Source organism: Dermacentor variabilis, chromosome 1, assembly GCF_050947875.1.
Source record: "Dermacentor variabilis isolate Ectoservices chromosome 1, ASM5094787v1, whole genome shotgun sequence".
Taxonomy (NCBI): domain Eukaryota; kingdom Metazoa; phylum Arthropoda; class Arachnida; order Ixodida; family Ixodidae; genus Dermacentor; species Dermacentor variabilis.
In genome coordinates, this window is record NC_134568.1 from 128,097,849 (window position 1) to 128,119,124 (window position 21,276).

General features: G+C 46.6%; 1 protein-coding gene across 2 annotated transcripts in view; it reads left to right on the forward strand.

Moving 5' to 3' along the window:
- Nucleotides 1–21,276, forward strand: part of LOC142584559 (nose resistant to fluoxetine protein 6-like) — a 134,134-nt gene that overhangs the window by 99,987 nt on the left and 12,871 nt on the right. For both annotated transcript variants that reach the window (XM_075694662.1, XM_075694665.1), the window contains exons 8-13: nt 462–563; nt 2,258–2,423; nt 11,023–11,102; nt 11,941–12,063; nt 13,677–13,797; nt 18,361–18,550. In XM_075694662.1, the coding sequence (XP_075550777.1) occupies nt 462–563; nt 2,258–2,423; nt 11,023–11,102; nt 11,941–12,063; nt 13,677–13,797; nt 18,361–18,550 (782 nt within the window). The remainder of the gene's footprint in view (nt 1–461; nt 564–2,257; nt 2,424–11,022; nt 11,103–11,940; nt 12,064–13,676; nt 13,798–18,360; nt 18,551–21,276) is intronic.

Consider the following 21,276-nt stretch of genomic DNA (forward strand, 5'->3'; position numbering starts at 1 on the left):
TAAGATTTAATTCGTCTATTCTAGCAACATATTACACAAATAACAGATGTTGGCTTGAATAATTCTTGAAGTCACGTGTCACTACAAGCGACGTCACAGCGCGAACCCGTGTACGTAGGCGCACTAGCACGTGTACGTCATCCTCCGGCTTCGAGCGCGGAGGCCGCGAGGAGAAGGAAAAACGGCATTCCGTGTGACATTTCAAATCTTTCCGCGGCGCGTAGCGATCTAATACTGTGCAGACACGATCGTTATCGCGCAATGTGTGCTCTGCGCTTGTCTGCTCAAAATGGCTAGACCTGGTGAGGGGCCCTTTAAGAAGTGCCGGCATTTAAAACAGTTGTGAACCGTCTGGGCCCTTATGCTGTCACGTTTACAGTTAATGCATTTGGATATAGGCATCACTTCTCCCCTCATGCTTGCTTTTTACTTCTGTTCTCGGCTGCCTGTCCTGTCAACAGTGGCCTGCTTCTGACATACAACCAGACGAAGAAATCTCAACAAACGAAGAGCAGCGCCAGTCTCTGGAAGATGATCTCCATGGTCTTCCACAGATACTGGAGGTAGTGCACGCTTATCAGTCAATGAAGAGCACGGTCACTCCCGTGTTCGTGCTTCAAGCGTATAATAAATCGCATGTGCGGTTGTTTAACGTTAATATCACAGTGCTCGTGCATGCGCAAAAAGTGAAACCTCGCAAAAATGTACCCTCAGTCAACGAGTGTTTCGCCCTTTTAAATATAGCATGTATTTTTAACGTTTCATAGTATTTTTGTTGCTGGTGGTGGTATCTGCTATTCTTTAACTTTTTTCTCTCCTTAAGCCTGTTGCAGTAAGACTTATAACACTCCGAGAAAGTGTCGCGAATCGATCTCTTTTCTCACATGCCGAACAATATAAGATATAATGCAACGTTCACACGTTAGTTCAATATGACATGTTTACGATGGTCGCTATTGATATGATGCATATATCAGTCAAACAACGAGTATATAAAATGTATCGTGCATATATTAGACTTGCACGTCTAAGGGTCGGTAGACGCGGAGGCCGTTGGAGCAGGTATTGACAAAGGTGGCTCATCACATTGTCACCGAACTGATATGCGCTAAATGGTGATAGGGTATCCACACATGCGCAGGTATGCTACACGGCGCCTGCACCTATGTATAGCACAGGTGCCAATGGCGTGCCACGCGCGCACGCGGTGTCTGCTGCCAAGTATTGCCAGTCGGAAAGTATGCTTCAATGTTGTCCGCAGACAACACTTGACATGGTCGTCCTTTAGGATCTAAGGGGTCCGCTAAAAGTGTTTTGATGCCACATATTTGGCATACACCGGCACGCCCGCTGTTTAACTGTGACTATCATGTTCGATGGTGACACTAATAGTTCGCCTTGAGGTCTCATTCTTTACCTCTTGCACTGAAACCGATCGGGAGACGTGATGGGTAACGAGGAAGTTGGCTAGTTTGTACCAACTTCAGCTCGACACTTTAATAATAATATTTGGGGTTTTACGTGCCAAAACCACTTTCTGATTATGAGGCACGCCGTAGTGGAGGACTCCGGAAATTTTGACCACCTGGGGTTCTTTAACGTGCACCTAAATCTAAGCACACGGGTGTTTTCGCATTTCGCCCCTATCGAAATGCGGCCGCCGTGGCCGGGATTCGATCCCGCGACCTGGTGCTCAGCAGCCCAACACTATAGCCACTGAGCAACCACGGCGGGTGCTCGACACTTTAGGTTAAGTGACCACTGGGAACCAGCATCAGTGTTTTCACTTTGTGTGTAGACTGAAGCATTAGGAGCCCACTAAAAGTAAATATTAAGATCAGCTAGCTTGACAGGTAACATCCCTGTTGAATTACGAATATGAAAGCCTTACAAACAAAGGGCGGGTGGAGATGTCACGTTGGAGGCGACGTCACGTTGATGGAGACGTCAAGCTAGTGAATTGTGTCTCGATAAATGCGCTTTATTAATACTTATTATGTTCACAAATTATTTATAGCGGGAAATGAACAAAAATATGACAAACATCCCACCATATCTTTCCGGAGTTACAGGACATCTAAAATTGAGATATGTTGCAGCTCCGTGCATTTGCCACCAGATGCTCCAGTGATGACATACCTGACTCAGGAAAAGAAGGCGTGCATAGCGTTGATGCCAGCCGTTTTTGTGAAGCTGACATGGTTGCGGGGAAGGTCCTCTGAGAATGACGTGCGCACGTGCGTTTCTCTGCGTGCAGGATGACGCCGGCATTCGGACTTGCCACGGCGCTGTTCGTGCTGATGCCGGCGTTTGGAAGTGGGCCCATGTGGGGCGACGTGCTGGGCCTGGCCACTGAAAACTGCAGGCTCTATTGGTGGAGCAACCTGCTCTATTTCAGCAACTACCTGCCGTACAGCAAAATGGTATACTGGCACTCGCGAGCTGCTCTCTGCTGCTTTCTGCAAAGTTATTTTTTTTATTGAAAAGGTTGTTTTGAAGCATAATGCAACTTACAACACAAATACTAAAAAGTACCTCACAAACATATACGAAAATATGACTACTTGTTGCTAGGCTTGTTGGTTCATACTTATTAAGGTGTAGAAGGGCGCGAAAGAAAGTGAAATAATATGCATTCGAAGTTTATTTCGTGGAAAAAGTGTAGCAAGGACTGGTGAAATGGCCCATGTATGCAACGTTCCAACTCAGAGACGAATATCGGTTGCCCTTAGAGATCGTTATAGGCAGTAGGGCGTGGAGGCAAGATGTATCTCTGGGTATGCAGCCTACAAATGAGATATTTCTTCATACCCACCGAGGACGGCCCGACTTCCTAGCATTATACAGTAACTGCGCGGTCCCTCAGGGCGGAGTACTTAGCCCAACGCTCTTCAATCTACCACTCGATGGACTCGCTGACATCCTTCCAAGTGCCGTGCTCGGCATTCCGTCTATGCCAACGACATTTGTACTTGGACGTCGGGTGTGACGCGGCTTCAGCTTCTCGGGAGGCTTCAGAAGCTAGCCACTTTAACATCAACGTACGCTCGCGAACAAGAACAGCTAATTTAATGTGAAAAGGGGGTATATGCGGGGGTCATTTACCAGAAAAAAGATTATATCTATACGTATTATCAGTCAACGGACAGCTCATCTCGTTCAATATAAGTCACAGGTTTTGGAGGCGGTGATTGACACAGACCTCTCCTGAACTCGTGTGAATTACCTTAAATGACCGCTGACGCAATTTGCCATTTGTTTAGGTTCCTAACAAGAAATACTTGATGAGTGTCAACACACTCTATGCTGCAACATTACAGGGTCCCCATTTATTGGATGTCTGTAGTACAGCCCACTTGTCATCTGCAACACATACAAAACTAACCTGGATACAATCCAAATGATTCAAGCACCCCTCATGATATGCCTTGGTCAAACACGGAGCGTATAAACGACAGAGGCTATTGCAATCGCTCAAGATATTGCAATGAGGACGATTATCGCCATTGAGACAATGCGCATACAAAGCAGACATTCACCTGGAACCCTACACACCGCCTCACCAGCCTCCCAGCGGAAAGGTCCCATACGACATTCAGTGCAACTGCCTTCGCACATCATGCATCGCTTACATCAGAGTACACACCTGCGGCCGTCCTCAAGTAAAGCGCGCAATTCCAGGATTTGAGAAAAAGTCTGACTTTCGGTCATCTACACTCAAGCAACTCAGTTTACTCCTCTTGTATGAGAAATACGGCAACTGCGCACATGTTTTTACTGATGGCTCAACTATATCGACTAATTCAGGTTGCGCTACAAGCCGGCATTACAATGTGTGTAGTCCTTTCCTCGATATGTAACGCGGAACCAACTGACGTGGGAACTTATGGAGCTCAAACAACACTTGAAATAAAAAGGCCACGAGATTTTTGTTGAATGTTTACGCGGCCATTGCGGTTTCACTGAAAATGATGACGCATTCAAGGCTGCTCAGACGTCACATGAAGAAGACCACTGCGTTAAAACTTAAAGTTTGACTTAACTTGACTTAATGTTATCGACAACTGCCATGGTGGCTTTCAGCCAAGGTCTGCTCTCCTTAGCAATGCTCAGAAATTGTCCACGTTTTTATCTTTATTCTTTATTTTTTGAGTGGGGGGCCTACGTTTTTGGCAGTAATATTACTCGTAGGCGCATATTCAGTTTACGAAGTGTTGAGAAACGCAGCGTCTCCTGCTGAGCTTCGTTGCCACAGGTTTTTTTCGAGGCCCAAGGAAGTAGTGATTTTCGCCGGCTTCTGTTCACGTCAGGCGCCTCGTGTGGATTCTGCTCTGGCTTCGAAGGGTAGGACAGACACCCAAGGAACAATACTGGCGCAACACTATGTCGCAAGCAGTACGGCGCAATTCCACATCTAGAACTGTCCCTGTCCGCGGATCAGTTTACGATGCACTCCGCTCCTGACAAGAAGTGGTAAACTGAACGGCGCACGCCTGCACGAACGTGGAACACGTGTGGTAGTTTGCAGCGAGTTAACACCGTAGCAATCGCTGTTTTACTACTTCTTCAATGCGACGCTCCCTCTTCAAGCGCCGTGTGTAAGGGCGCTACTCTGGCTTTTCTTGATCGTTTATTTTCTGGGTTACTGGCAATCTTCGCGTAATTTTGTATGGGTTTGCAACAGATGCGTCGCGTCGCACCAGGCTCGCGAATAGCGCCAGACGCATCTGCTGCTAATTCATTCGAAGCCGTATGCGTCGGATAAATCCTACGCGTGTGACGCTAATTTACGAGAAAATGAATGTTCCCCCAGAAGCAACTACAAAGAATATTGCCCTAAAATACCGCATTCAAGTGGCAGAACATGAGTGACCACAGTGAACGCTTTCAAATGCAATGAACTGCAAAAAAGTACCTGTATTGGCACCAACCCGAGTGCCACCATCCTTTGTAATTGAATATATTCGCGCTTTCTTTCCCTTGCATGCAAGGGCCCTATAACGTAAAACTATTCCAATATGTTTCTATTCCAATCTCCTGACGTCAAATTTGCGTAACCACCGACGCAAGCACCGGGCGGTCACCTGCAGTGTTGTCTGAACAGACCAATCAAACACTCTCCTCGTTCATAGGAGGTCACTTTTGTTTGCTTGAAAAACGAATAAAATTGCCTACACTGAGCGGCTTGTCGTATCTAATTGACTGACAAGAGGCGAGGAGCACGTTCAACTGGAGAGGGATTCGCTGGGGCAGAGCCAGTGCACTGAAAATCGATAACCGGATGAAGAGGGTGGTGCCGGCGTCTGCGATTGGTCGGCTTTCCCTTACTTAGCTTGTGGTGGCTGGTCGAAAATCACAGCGGCATGCAACGGAAGCTTACGAATGACGCTAAAACTGACCCTCAGGAAAGAAGAGTTGCCCGAATGGGGTGGTTAACGCGCCGAAAGTGCTCGAAAACATTACACGGCCACGGAAGAAGTTTTATTATACGCAAATACACCCACGCTCTCCGGCAGGTGTGAGTAGCCAGCGTCTCAGCGATCGGCAGCGGCCATCTTTTATTCCTTTCGGAACGGGGCAGCCTGCGGCTATTCCGAAGAAAATTCAGTTTTGTTCGGCATATTAATACATCTTTATCGCGTACACGTCACTTTGACGCAGTGAGTTTGTGCGGTTTTGTGACGTCGCGTGACAGGCAGGTGAAGTGGGTGCAGCCCGAAAACTTTTTGCCAATAGCCGAGGGCTAATGGCGAAAAGGGGTCGAATCAGAAATATCTGTTATTCTTTTCTCTATCAAATCATACATAATCAGTGTGTACACATCATATCAGATGGGGAGCTATCGCGGTTTTCGTGACGTCGCGTGACAGACAGGTGAAGGGGGGGGGGGTCGAAAAAAGTTTTTCACCAATCGTGGAGGGCTGATAGCAGAATTGGAATAGAAAAGTTTGGAATAGGTTTACGTTATAGCGCCCCAACACTTGTTCGGCGTCACTTCAACTATTCAACCACACAGAGGTAATCCACCAGTCAAGACATGATGCGCGACGATTGTGAAAGCGAACACGTACAGCGACGAAACGTGGTCGTGGCACTGGCGGGCGTCTTCTAGGAACGACCAGCCAGCCGGAAGTGACGTCAAAATTTTGAGCGCCGGCCTGGAAATAGTTCTAGGAGGTGTTGGTTCAATCTGCTTCGTGTAGCGACGAGTTCAGCGAGACACGCTGGTGGTTCAGGTTGGCTACGTACGGGCATATCTCTCCTTCTTCTGCTAGTTTTGTCCACACCATGCCAGCTTCGGTACTTCTATCGACATATCATGCAAAAGAGTTTTGGGGTGTGTCATCGGTGCGACTGGAACGGGCGACAAATGCCGTTGCCTGGCGAGAGACTGGGCAGTGGAGACGACCAATTGGTTTGTTGTCCGTGAGTTGCGCTCGATGCCACGGCGGAACCAGGGCTGTTGCGGCAGTTGGAGCAGAGAGGGAGAGATGCAAATGAGAGAAAGGTAGGAGGTTAACCAGCGCTAACCTTCCTGCCTTTTGCGTATCGCACGTGTGAAGCAACGGGGGAAAATGTTTAGAGCTTGAGTGTGAGGGAACAACGGGACTGATGCACCAGCTCCTCAGTCGTATTGAGTTGGGCCTCAGCCTGTAGAATCGAAGCGATAATCATGTGTAAGTGGCCCCACGGTGGCACGCGTAGCCGCCCGATTCATGGCATCAAGACGTGCTCATTTTTCTTTCGTGAGATTGTGGAATTCAGCTTCGCAGACGAGGTGTGGCTGAAAACTCTACAAGATGATGTGCATGGTGGTGCGCGCTCCACCCTACTTCTCACCAATGGAGCGCATCTGCTGCATTGTCTCTGCAGTGCGGTGCTTTGCATTGATGATCCACGAGGAAGAAGAGCCACTCTGAGTGATTTGCGAGGCCCAGCGCGCGAGCAATTGACGCCTCCTGTATAAGTTCCAGACTGAAGAACAAATGAGTTGGCCGGTTTGAAGACAGACAGTGTCCGTACATGTTTGTTACAGTCATATATGATGTTTTGTCATTCGATATTTCTCCTCTTATGTGGCAAAACCAGGAATTAGTCACATTTAGAGCTGATCGATGCCTGTTTTTTGATGGGAGCGATCAGGGTAGACAGTCCACATAACAATGTCGTCGGCATAGATGAAGTAAATTTCAGGAATAGCTGCTAGGTTGCCAAGCTATTGACACTAGAGCAATGTTGAAGCGTATTGTTGCGAGGATGGAGCCTTGTGGAACATCACGGTGTGAGAGGAACAATCCCCTTCTGCGTGCCCGACCAGGCAAACATAAATGGTTCGGATGCGAAAGAACGCATCGGTGAACGCGTCCACGCATCTTGGCAGGTGATTTCAGTGTAGATTTCCCACTATTGCTTCATGACTGACATGGTCGTAAGCTTTAGGGCTGTCCGTCATAATGTATGGTGCGTATCCGGGGAGAGCGGTCTCTCAATAGAACATTGAATGAAAGGTGCACAAACCCATCTTTGGTAAAAACAACGTGAGCCTAATCCCTCTCTAGGCCGATCGAGGTGCTGCCGCGCCTACAGTTTATTGTAGCTGCCGGTCGTCCAAAGCGCCAATAGGTTGCCTAGTGATACGTCAGTAGTGATCGCAGAGACGGCGTGCCATGCGCACTATACTAACGCGGCCGACATTGTCTTCATTGGCGGTACTGCAGGCGATGATCGTGTCGCTCCAATATGATAAAAAACAGCAAAATGATGGGGTTTTACGTGCCAAAACCAGCATCTGATTATGAGGCACGCCGTAGTGGGGCACTCCGGATTAATTTTGACCACCTGGGGTTCTTTAACGTGTACCTAAATCTAAGTACACAGGTGTTTTAACGGGCCCCAACATAGGCGGAGAGTTTTCATTTTTCCGGGAGGAGGGGGGAGGGATTGCTGGGGCCCTACCAGCCCTTTCCGAAGCCCATATATATATATATATATATATATATATATATATTCCTTGCACTTGAAGAAACTTCGTGTGACCTCGGAGAGTTGAGCGCTGAAGTGACGGCGTTATATGAGTATACAGGGTGTATCACATAACTTAAAAATGAAAGGGGCGTCGGAAGCGAATTGAAACGAACGCATACTATTCGTAATAGCCTATAGTAACTCAGACAATTTCTTGTTTTCCCCATAACTCACCAATTAATACGTTTAATTACCCAACGTCTTAATTATTGGCTGAGGACGCCAAATATGATACGCAGATTTGTAGAGCACCTTCAGAAACCACCGATCGAGTTGTTTCCTTTACGATACTTCTCACGTAGTCCTTTCTTCTGGGTTGAAAAGAAATCCCGCGAAACATGAAAAAAAAAAGCCACATTACCGAGCGCTTGCGCAGTGGTATCGTGGGTTCGGTGAACAAAATCAAGAAAAATTGAACAATTGAGCAAGTTAACAAATATAGCGTACATTTTTTCCGACTTGCACAAAAACCTCACACAGTATGAAAAGGGCCACGTGAGTGCGCTCCCACCCGCTTTATAAAGCATCGCCCTCAAATAAGCTGATTGAAAGCAACTGCATTGTCTGTCGCAAACCCAAAGAGACAGCGCATCACTTTGATAATGGTATACGGAAGGAGCACCAACAGCAGGTTTCGAGGCTTCGCAGCTATTCCTTCCTCTTATTTCTACGTCACACTTATTATCCGTCTCTCAAGGCCGACTGATCACATTGATAACAAAAGCTCCTTGATAACGCGGCCGAAGCGCCGCTCTGACCACGCACGAAATGCGAAAAGCAATGTAATAGGCATAAAAAGAATAGTTCAAAATCCCGGCTTTGCTCGCACCGCATCGAAAGAGTGCACGCGAAGGTATATTTCGCACCAGAAACTCGCTTCAGACCACAGCCAAAATAAAGTGAGCGTTTTATTTGTCATGAAAATGTATATGTGCTGCAAGAACAGGTTCGTGTCAAAAAATAAAAGCGAAATAACATAACGGGAAGCGACCAACGTGTAGAGGAAAGGCACAACTGATGCATTCAAGAAAGTAAATATACCACTTCTAAATGAGAAATAGTTGGCAATCTGGTTGTCTGCACACACACACACACACACACACACACACACACACACACACACACACACACACACACACACACACACACACACACACACACACACACACACACACACACACACACACACACACACACACACACACACACGCACGCACGCACGCACGCACGCACGCACACGCACACACACACACACACACACACACACACGCACACACACACACACACACGCACACGCACGCACGCACGCACGCACACACACACACACACGCACACACACACACACGCGCACACACACACACACAAACGCGCACACACACACACACACACACACACACACACAGTTCTCTTACAGCAACTGTTTCAAAAGTCTCGGTGAATGTTGTCTGCATGTGTAAAGGAGGCGAAGAGCCCATCAAGTCGTCGCTGAATGGCTTTTCCCCCTTCTCCTCCTTTCACAGTATAGCGCGAGGAACGCAATCAATCAATCAATCAATCAATCGATCACATGATCACATGTCGTCATTTTGTCATATCTTTCTATAACTCCTCCCCCCCCCCCCCCCCGCGCCATATCTCCTTGCGTATAAGCGCGTTCTTTAACAGTATTAAACAGTTGGTAGTTTGCGCTACGTACGTCCACGTCCTCCCCTTCACTTAATATCGTCAGTGTAAAACTAAGCGCAATCAATCAATCAATCAATCAATCAATCAATCAATCAATCAATCAATCAATCAATCAATCAATCAATCAATCAATCAATCAATCAATCAATCTACCAGCCAATAAATCAATCAATCAATCAATAACATTTTAGTAGAATGAAATGCACAACTGTATAAGAAAACAGAAAGAAAACAAAACTGTACGGGGTCTCTTGAAAGAGACATCTCATTCTGACAGAAACGGACTTGATCTAATCGGGCACACTGGAAACACAAAATTAACGTCTCTCGTAGAAGTCAAGCACCGTGTCCACAAGAAACTGTGCTTGCTTTGTCAGCGAAGCGCGCGGGTCGTACGTGCCTCAGCATGATCCTATGCTTTTGCTATAATTGCGCACCGGGCGTGTATGCGCGGCTGGTCATCTCCACCAACAAGGCCACGCACAGAGCATTTTTCTGCCGTGGCTATATCAAATTGCAGTGTGACGCCTGACCCCTTGTTTAGGCAGCGCCGAGCTTCGGGACCTCTCAGTCCGTGTTGTTACGCAAGTTTCGAGTGTTTGGCTTGCCGCGAGGTTTACTCGCTCACTTATTTACTATACAGACTAGCCTACACATATCATTGTTTCCCTTACCTTTTCACTCCCGCCACTACCCAAGCCAATTCACTGCAGGCCTTTTAGGGTAAAAATGTGAATAAAGACGTGTAAACAACAACAACACGTGAGACCCAGAATGTTTCCCTGGCATTCCTGCCAGCCATACGCTACACACATACAATTTGTGCACGTGTATGTGTGTGTGGCGCCGTACCGCTTCCTTCGCTTTCCTGTTTCTCCTTTTTCGAGCAGATGCGTATGATGTCCTCCTTCTGGAGATCATTGCAAGGAGCCCTTTGTTTGTATTTCGCATTGCGCTTGTATTATTTTACGTCAATCTTACCGGTGACACAGGTACAAGTTCTCGTTTCTTGGAATAAGAGTCGATCCCCCCCTAATAAGAGTCGCGCTTGCGCAAGTCAGATTTCGGGAGGCAGCCACACTTATCCTGACTTACGCTCTCGCTGAGGATTTGTTTGAAAAAAAAATTGCCACATGGCGCAGAGGAGATAGAGGATGAACTTGGATGAGCTTTCTAGAACTGGCCGTTTTTTTTTTCCCTTTTGCCCTGCAAGAGAGAGTTTTCTGTCCATTGTGCACAAGACTCTCACGAGTATGAGAAATTGTCCTCTGGCTTGTAATTACTGTTATCCCGCGCATTCTCTATTTGCAGTGCATGCTGCACTCGTGGTTCCTATCGCTGAATATGCAATACTTCGTCGTCGGTCTTCCCCTGGCTCTGGTGATGTTCAGGTGAGTGCAGAAGGCTCTCGTTCGCGGAGCCAGCGGTGAACACGATCGCCCGTAACGCGTGCCAGTTTCGTAAACTGGTGATTTAATCACGTTAACTTATGGGGAAACTGAAAAAGAAATAAGAACAAAAAAAAACAAAGAAAGAAGCCTCTTAGTCGGCGCCATCAACTATAATATCCATTACGCGGTGTGCCGTAACCCTTCGTCCTGCCTCATTCTGTTCCATTTTTCTAATGCACTTCTCCGCACAGCCCCATTCTGGTGATCACGCCGGCAGCGCGCGTTTCGCGCCAGCGCCTAAGCACGACGTGGAACAGAAATGGAATATAACTGCTGCACTGTTCCAGCCATTGGCTACAACGCGCGTTGCGTTCCAGAAGAGTTGCAAAATCGAAACAGCGGGTGATTGCTTTCGCGGTGTCTTAGGGACTGGGACTGGGCGGACAAAGTGAAAAATTCTTCCATTGATCAGGAAATAAACTCAAAAGTTACTCCTCATTCATTTAAGCAGGACTGCTCCATGTTATTTGCTTCAAAGTTCTGCTAAAGCTAAGCGTCTCAGAGAGAACCAATTCACTGTATTATGTGTGCCGAAGGTAAAGAAAAACAAAGCGGGGAAATAATAATTACCGGCGGTGTGATTGACGCATGAAAGGACACATATGTTTGATTTGCTAAGTGAATATTAAGCCTTCCGACCAGTGCCCCATATATCTACTGTTGCTTGCAAAGTGCCCCAAACACTACTACTTTCGTTCCATGACTGAGGTATTTGTATTATTTTTCACCCATCCTGCTCATACTGTCTTTCTTTTTTCCGGAACCTTGGCCCCACCAGGAAAGCGAAAGTGACTCTGCTAGTTCTCATGGCCCTAGTCATAGCCAGTTGCCTGGTCACTGGTGCAGTTACCTACGTGAACGAACTGCCTCCTGCCATGCTCATGATGACTGCGCGCTGGAGGTAAGTGCGTTGTTTATAGTGGTCAGATGCGCTCATCAAGAGAGATTGCTTCCAAGAGGAAAATAAAAAAAAAGTGTGAGATGACCACTAAATGGACAATGAAGGGAAAACAGGGAGTAATACATTCAGGCTAATAAGGTCGACGACTCAAAAACACTAAAGTGCGACCATAGTCGAGGGAGCCGTTTAAGGTGGCGCTAAAACGACCATTTCTTCGTCTGTTAGCGTAAAATAAGAGATACATACATTCTCTCCATGCACCTTATTGATGATGTTAGGAGGTGCTTAGCCATTAAAGTCCACGCACTTGCAGATAAGAAATTAAAATTCAAAGCGTGTTATTTTGCTTATCCGAGAGGCAGCGCATTGATCATTTTGCAGCATAATCGCCATCGATGCCAGTGAAATTTTATGTTTGGGATAGCAGCCTTTTGAGGCACGCCCAGAAATAATCTTTGTTGCACTTCACGGCTTTCAACGACTGTCCTCTTTACTACTTGCTACAATATACAAGATGTCCCGGCTATCATGCACTAAGATTTAAAAATATGCAAATGCCACGTAGCTGCACAGAACGAAGATAATATCGTTTGCCGTCACTTGGAGATACTCAGATAATTTGTTTCATTCCGCCCAATTACATAATTAGTCTTACTTAATTAATCAACTTCTCAAATATTTTAATTAGATTAAAAGTGTCAATGATAAAATTTTAGAGCAACATGAAAAACTCCCGATACAGCTTTCTGTTGCTCAATACGTGCTACATAAAAGTGTTTTTCCGAGCGTGAAAGAAGCCTGCGAATACACTCAAACTGCCTCGAGCGGTCAGTCGCGCGCCAATTTAGCACTATTTTGAGAAGTTTAATAATTAATTGAGACCAATCTAATTAGGCGGAATGCAAAAAATAATCCATCTCCAAGCGACGGGAAACAGCCTTACCTTAGTTCTGTCCAGCTACGTGACATTTGCATATTTTTAAATGTTGGTGCATAACAGTTGGGACACCCTGTATATAAAAAATATTTTTCACTGCTACGGAAAAAATATCTTGAACATAATGCAGCTTTCAATTCCTGGAAATTTTTCAGGAGGGCTTTCACTATTGAATGAACGTTTTCTAATGGGACTGCAATGAACTTAAAGTTGAACTTGATTGTTTATTTTATTAGTGTTCACGATATATAGTTGTTATTCAATGGAACTGAGCTTGGCTTAGCTTAAGTGTCTTCGGGCTCATTCGTTCCAGCAACTTGCAGAAATCGCTTGATCGGTCGAAGCCTGATGTTTTGGTCGAAAAGCGGCTTTTGGCGTCACTTGCTCGCTGCTCGATTTGCCAGTCGCACGAGTGCTCTCGCAAAATTACGGACGAATCAGCGTAGCAGGAGAAGGACGTCGGATTACGCTTGCGGTTATTTGACATGGCGACGGATGTGCGAGCAGACTTGAACACCAAGGTTTTTCGCGATAACTGTAGCCCTCTCTCTTGAGTTTAATACAATTGGAATTCAATCTGGCAAAACTTGATATAGTGCTGAAAAAAAAAAACTAATTCTGTGAACTCTGTACTGCTCACTGGGTCACACGCAACGCATTCATCTTCTCTGTGCAGCAAGGCGAAGCAGCTGCTGAACATGGTGTACTACCAGCCCTTCACGCACTTCGGGCCATTTGCAATCGGTCTTTGTTTCGGCTACGCTCTGCCTACGGTCAAAGTGCCTCGTTTCGGAAAGGTACGATGAAATCTAACTTGTATAGCCTACCAAACTGATAGTGTAAGTTTATTTCATGGTGTTTTCTCCCGCATGTGATAACGCATTTCGGCTGTGACTGCTGGCTTGTTGATGATTGCGGAATCGTCGTGCTAGTTATGCAATTCTAACACGGCCGTGAACGGAGGGAAAAATAGCCTTTGGTGCGCGAATACCGTTATAGTGATTTGATGCTGGCAGCAGTGGCGTAGCCACAAATTTCGCACGGAGGGGGGGGGGGGGGGGGGGCTGGCGCACGTTGCAGCTCGGCATCTTATAGCATTTGTCGAGGGATAAAATACATTAATAATTACTGCATTGCCATTGTCAAAGATGCTGCAAACGAATTCTTGAACGCGACCCACTGTGAGGACAAGTACAATGTGCATTTTTTCATAAAAGAATATACTAGTATTTCTCAAAAATTGTGCCCGAAATACCTGATATCGATGCTTACATGTTTTCTGTATATTTAATAAGTAAATAACGTATCACACGAACTTCAGAACTATATCAGTTTGAAGCCAGCAGAGCAGTGCATGCCCCTGATATGAAAAATGTAAAGGCCATGAAATGAACCAATTCAGGACAAATATTTTATTGAAATTTTGTTTACCTCCCTGCCTCTCTCTCATTTGCATCTCCCTCTCTGTCATTCAAGAACCTTGTTTACATTTTTGTACGTATGCAACGACCAGGGAAAAATCTCAATGACGCTGTCCTTTGTTACATTGTATTTCGCAGGAGCAGCTGTCACCGGTCGTGCATTGTAATTATTGTTTTGTATTGTATATTAGTATTGTAACCGAAATTATAGTCGCAACAGAGAGCACATATACAAATCAGGAGTTCTGCAAAATATACGAGGGCGAGTCAAATGAAAGTTAACCAATGCGAATGTATGACAAACTGGGTACTTTATTTAAAAGTAGTCTCTATGAGCAATTAGACATTTGTCCCACTGACTAACGAATCGCGTGATTCCCGTCTGATAAAACTCCTTGGGTTGCTGCTTCAAAAAGTCTGTAACTGACCCTTTCACGTCATCGTCTGACACGGATCTGGTTCCCTTGAGCATATTTTTCAAATGCACCAAAATGTGGAAGTCGCAAGGCGACAGGTCTGGATTGTATGGCGTATGTTGCAGCGCTTCCCACTTGAACTTTGCCAGTTTTGTATTAACCACATCAGAGACGTGGGAACGGGCATTGTTGTAGAGCAAAATGATGCCATTCCTCAATTTTCCATGTCGTTTGTTCTTGATTGCGACACGCAGCCGATCCGACGTTTCACAATATCGGAAACGATTGATAGTCTCTCCAGGTTTAGCAAATTCGATCAATAATGGCCCCTGAAGATCGAAAAAAGAAAGTCAACAGCACCTTTCGGCAGAAATGTTTGCCTTTACTTTCTTTAGGGGTGGTGAATTCGAATGTTTCCACTAGCTTTGCCGTCGTGTTTCAGGCTCGTAATAGCGGCACCATGATTCGTCCCTGGTCACAATTGCGAACAAGAAGTCGTCACCCTCATTGTAATACCGGATCAGATGAGTCAAGACAGCGCCGAACCTGTCCGTCTTCTGGCGGTGGTTCAAAATCTTGGGCAGCCATTGCACCCACAAGAGCCGATAACCGAGATGTTCATGAATTATTGTGTGACCTGAACCGTGACTGATGTTCACACGCCCTGCCAATTCATCGATGCTTATCCTCCGTTCTTGTCTAATCAGTCTTTGCAATTGTGTTGGGGGTGATTGCACGGTGGCTTTGGCCCGGTCTTGGATGGTCTTTGCAACTTTCACGTTCTTCTTTGAACCGTTTCGTCCAACGCTTTACAGTGGCCAATGAAATGCAATGTTCAACATACACGGCAGCCAAACGGCGACTAATTTCTTTTTGGGAAACATCTTTAGGTGTCGAAAATCTCACGACACCACGCTGCTAAACTTTTGGAGTGTCCATTATGTTACGCAACCATGTTCAAACCAGTGTGTGAGAGCACTAAAGAACCTTTATACTCACACCTGCATGTCACTTTTGTATATGTGAGATGCCTCTGTGCTACGCGCATGCCTCGCAGATAATGAACCGAACCATTATTGTGCGGGCTGGGTTGGCTCACTTTCATTTGACTCGCCCTCGTACATTAGAAATGCGAAGATACAATGGAATATACAAATGCGAAGATACAGCTCGATAAAGGGCACAAAAGTGTCACTGCAAACAAAGTTCACTGCACGTATACACAAAACCTGGCAACAAGATATTTAAATATATGTATAAGTGCCCAATAAACCTACTTATCTAAGAAAGACTCGCTGTATATAATGCGTCAAACAAGGCAAATAAATATGTGGCGCAACCACAGATTCACAGATCACAGCCTCCCTCTCCCTCCACTCCCCCTGATGTATCGCGAGCGATAGGAGGTGGCGCGCTTTCTCCTCGCTTTTCTCCCTTGCGCAAACAAGACAGCCACCATCGTCAGCTCATTCAAGCGCCCCCCCCCCCCCTTCTTATACTTTCACTCGCACATTTAGCATGCGGCCCGCGGTCACGATGTTATCGCCCTTGGACTTTATATGGAACAAGGGGGTGACGGCGATGGCAGTAATGCGCCTGGAGTGTCCGGCAACTGAAGCGTCCCGTGGCCCATTACTTTCCACAAAAGAAGAAGTAACAAAATCGAACTTTCCCCATGCGACAATTTGCTGCACCGCAACAATGTCTTTTTTCTTTTGGGGGGTGGGGGCACGGCAATAAAGAAACTCAAGGAAATCATGTTGGCCACAATGGAATGCCTAATTTGGGCACCTAATGTGGCTACCGAAGGAATATTGAAGAAAACGTGAGACGCTTGGTCCACAGAGAACCATACGAATACTGCTCGATATCCTACACCGGCGAGGCAAAATTTTCCGGAGAGGTTGCGCTCAAGCGAACACGTTGCAATCCGTCGAGTGCCCGCAGTGATGGCGGCGAGCGACAATGCATTGTTTGTTTTTCTCGTCTGCTAGCCAGAAAGCGTCCAAAACTCTGCCAGGCCAAAATCCACTCGGCCAGAGAAATACGAACGCGCATCGAAGTGCGCCGCGCGGTGGTCGATGCAGCACGAGAAAAATGCATGCGCTCGGAATGGCTCTGGCAGCCCGCGGGTAGCGAGAACAAGGAAATTGAAGAGGCTCAATGTGTCTTCACGAATAAGAATCAGAGTACCAAAGTAAATAAGAACGTAGTTACCTTTGCTAGGTTTAGTGTTTGACATGGATGTTTTGGCACGGGTGAAAAAAAATGATATTCTTGTCTGTGACATGACGGCACAAACGAACCACCACAACGCTTCGTCTCATCGTACCTCGCTGCGTGCTTTGTCAACTTGTCTGATAGTATGTTGATTTGGCCGATCTCGTTGTATGGTCTGATGCACGCCTTTAGAAAAGTTAATGCAACTTCGGCGTCAAACGTTTGTAACAACATTAAACCCCATGTTCCGGAATTGAAAATCTGAAGCACGCCTTTGGAAATGTCAATGCAATTTGCGGTATCAAAAGTTTATGAGAACTTTATACCCATAAAACTTCAGAATTGAAATCCATGCGTTCCGTAGGTTCCGCGGCCTCCACGATATGCCGCGATGAGCCCGCTCGCCATCAAAATGCCCTTGAAACTGTGCTCGGATGGGACTCCTTGCATTAAGATATGTGACTCCCGGTGCGTGGGGGTCACCACGAAATCCAGCCCGAGTTGGCAATGTTCACGCTGAAATGTCTTTTCATGCAAGCAAAGGACCATTCTAGACAAAATCCAGAATGATTTCCGGCGCCGGGGGTTGTTTTCGTTAGCGGGGCATGACAGCACGAAAACATTTCGGGGGGGGGGGGGGGGGGGTGATTGCTGATGTTCGATAAGCCCCCCCTCCCCCTGGCTACGCCCCGGGCTGGCAGTAGAGTGTGCAAAAGTGTGTGAATGTGAATCTACAGGCTTGAGTTACTTCTTGGTCATACAAATTTCTACTCGTCCATGCTAATGCGCGTATAGCTTTATCGTTCGGAAAGCACACTTAAATTGACTGGTTATTTTGTACGTATTTTTTTTATGGACTAACAGCTTGCGGACAGTAACCAGCGACATGTATTTTTTTAGGGATGATTTTGAAGCCCTCAGCTTTGCTTTTCTGAACGAAGCATCTTCTTTACCAGTGCTAACTGTTTGTTTTTGTTACCATTATCGACACCATGTAAAAAAAGAAAAGAAATACGTGCGCGCGCGCATGGCGTCATACACCGCTTAATGCCAGTTTACACCAACTTATTAATGTGAGAACACTTTTGATAAGCGAGAGTCCAATGCTGCTGATTTGCTTCAGTCAAAAACTTGATTGAACTTGATTGAACACACACATACACTCGAACCGCGCGCGCTGTAAACAAGTACGTAAAAACTGTGTACTATGCGTACCATTACAGCTTAAAGTGCGTAAGGCGTACAGTGTGCACTCTGACCACGGTGAACAGGTCACGCAATGTCGAGCCTGCGGCGCGTGCAGGTAACCTTGGCCGCCGGCTGGTTGATGGCGATCGTGCTGTGCGGCTCTGCCGTGTTCGTTGCATACCCGTTCCGGCGGGGAGACACGGCCTTCCATCCCCTGTTGTCGGCGGTGTACGCGGGCTGCCACCGGACCCTCTGGACCGTAGGCGTTGCCTGGGTGACGCTGCTCTGCGCTACACGGCAAGCAGGTACACAGAGCCGTTGTCCCTAGGGCACAAAACAGTCGAAGTGCTTCAACTGTTATAACATTTTTGCTTTGTCATCGCACATATAAAAAGACACTCAATATTTAATTCACCATCGCTATCATTTACTGCCCGACTGTCGCGTTATCATCAATATTTTTTTTTACCACAAAACGATATTTTTGACGCTGGCGTATGGTGACGAATATTTTCTTAGCCCTCACCAATTTCCTTCTCGCTTTTAAGCTTCGTCCATTTGACGTAGCATACAAATAAATAGTTTGTGTTTCTTACTAGATGCTTTCTTCAAACGCATTTTCCCATCTCTGCGTCACAAAAAAAAAATATTAAGAAGAAACAATAGCAAACTTCATTCTCTAGCAGCAAGCTTCACTGTACAATAGAATTTCTTGCAGAGAAGCCAAACTTCCCAGCTGGTTCTTCTCGTGCGTCTGCAGAAATATTCACTGATGCCGCTTCCCGAGGAAAATAAGAAATGATGATGACGACGGAACTTTATTAAGACCAGACGAAGTTGTTCGGTCGCCTTCCTTGCGAGTGGTTTCCTCAGTCCAGGAAGCCATGTGACAGGATCGCCTGTCTTGGCTAGCTAGGCATGGTTGAGGCTGATGAGCTGCGTCTCCCACTGCTTTGGGGTAAGGATAGAGAGGATGTCCGTGTTTCGGTCGCATTCCCATACCATGTGGTACAGTGTGTGGGGTGTAGGGTAGAATTAGCAGTCGTATTCGTTAAGTGCGGGGTAAAGAGACGATATTTCGTGCCGTGTGTGAAAGTGTTGGTTTGTAGTTGTCTGTAAGCTATGGCGCCCTCTTTTGAGAACTTCGGGTGTGGCGGGGTATAGACTCTCCTTCCCAGTCTGTGGTGTGCGAGTATATCCGTGTATCTGCGCGGTACGGTTTCGTCTGGAGGGACCGTTACTCGGTCTCCCAGCGGGGCGGCCCGGAGAGTATGTTCTCGGGCTGCAGCGTGGGCTGCCTCGTTGCCTACTGGGGACGGGTGTTCCGGTTGAGTTGTCCGTAGTGGCTGTTAGGGCTATTGCTACCTTTTTCGCAGTGTCTGTGTCTGCTGCGCTTACCGTTGGCCGTTGCAAGTTCTTTTTTTAGGTTGTTAACTACACTGGTGGCGTACGCCTACCTACATCTGTATTTGGCTGCGTCGGTGTTTCTAGCCTTTTCTTCTTTACTGTAGGAACTCTGAAGTGCGCGCTTTCTTGCCTCTCTTCTTGCTGCGTGAATTTCCGTGTGCACATTTCAAGGGAGAGGAGAAAATTGTGTTTGGTTGCAGTGGGATTCACTGCTTACGGGTTGGTTCTTCTTGTCGTATCCCAGCCAGCGTCAGGTAGCCCAGCCCATTATCGTGAGTTTAAGGCGTTGTAATTGGCTGGTGCGTGTTGCGTACGCCCAATTGGAGGAGATTCTCCGTGGATGTGGTGGGCGAAAGCCCCAAGCCGAACTGGTGTGTCTTGTGTAAGAGGATTACCAGCTCCTCTCTTTCGCTGTTCTTTAAGCAGAGGAAAGTCGTGTTGTACGTGATGTGGCCGGTGACGAGTGCGTGCGTGAGGCGGAGCGTGACGTGTTCCTTGATGCCGTGTCTTCGGTTGGCCATTCTCTTCCCCAAGTGTATCAACATATGTACTTTATTTCTCGTCCCAGCGAGGGGAGACTGGGACTAAAGGCACGAAGGCCTTTAGTGCATGACTGGCGTGATATAGTGCATGAATGGTGCGATGGTCTCTTGAAGTTTCTGGATTGTAGGTAAGCTGACTCCGTCTCTCTGTAGAGGGAGTCCAAGGATGCGGAGAGTGGACACGTTCTTGATCGTCACTCCATTAAGCGCGACTTCGGTATCGGGCGTTGCTTGAGGCGGTCTTCCTCGCGTTCATTGGCGCAAGATGAGGAGTACCGATTTCTCTGGAGGACAGTATATGCCCGTTTTGGGGAGATAGTGGTCAGTCCTGTTAATGGCCTTTTGAAGCGCGCTCTACAGTTCTATGGCCGAGCCCATCCTCGTTCATATAAGAGAATTGTACAAATAATATAAGACTAATAAGAGAACTAAAAATATATCGGTACTTGGCTTAGGAGTTAGCTAAGCTTATCGCAAAGCCGGAAAAATTACGAGCCAAGGTCACTGCTGTGAGATAACGTGGACATCTCGCAATCAAAACATTTTTGACAATAAAAGCAGGCACGAAGTGGCGTCAGCTATACCATTTACAAGAGTTCCAACCGGCCTGGCACCCTGAATGCATCCACACCAAGTGTGAGCTATGCACAACATGTACCTCTGTCTGAAGTTGACGCAGTTATTGCTTAAGAGTAAACTTAAATTAGGAGTAAAACTGAGCTGACAGATAGAGACGGAGACGGAAAGACGAAAGAATGGAGAAATGCAGAGAGGTAATCTAAAACAAAATATCTGGTTTACTACCTTACATCATGGGACGGCCAAGGATGAGCAGGTTCAAACATAAGAAGGACGAGATTTGCTATTTTTTTAGGAGAAGAGCACGCGGCTCATCTTCCGTTCCTCATTCTGGGCGAGCATAGCCATCCTTCCAGGATTGACTGTGCAGATCCGACAGTTCTCCCCATGCCCTCTTACCAAGGTTGCACAAGGCGTGGTATGACATTCCGTGGCCGTGGAGTCCCGGCAATCACTAAAATCTGCAAAGAACGAAAGCCGCCTCAAGCTCCCCCATGGTAAAA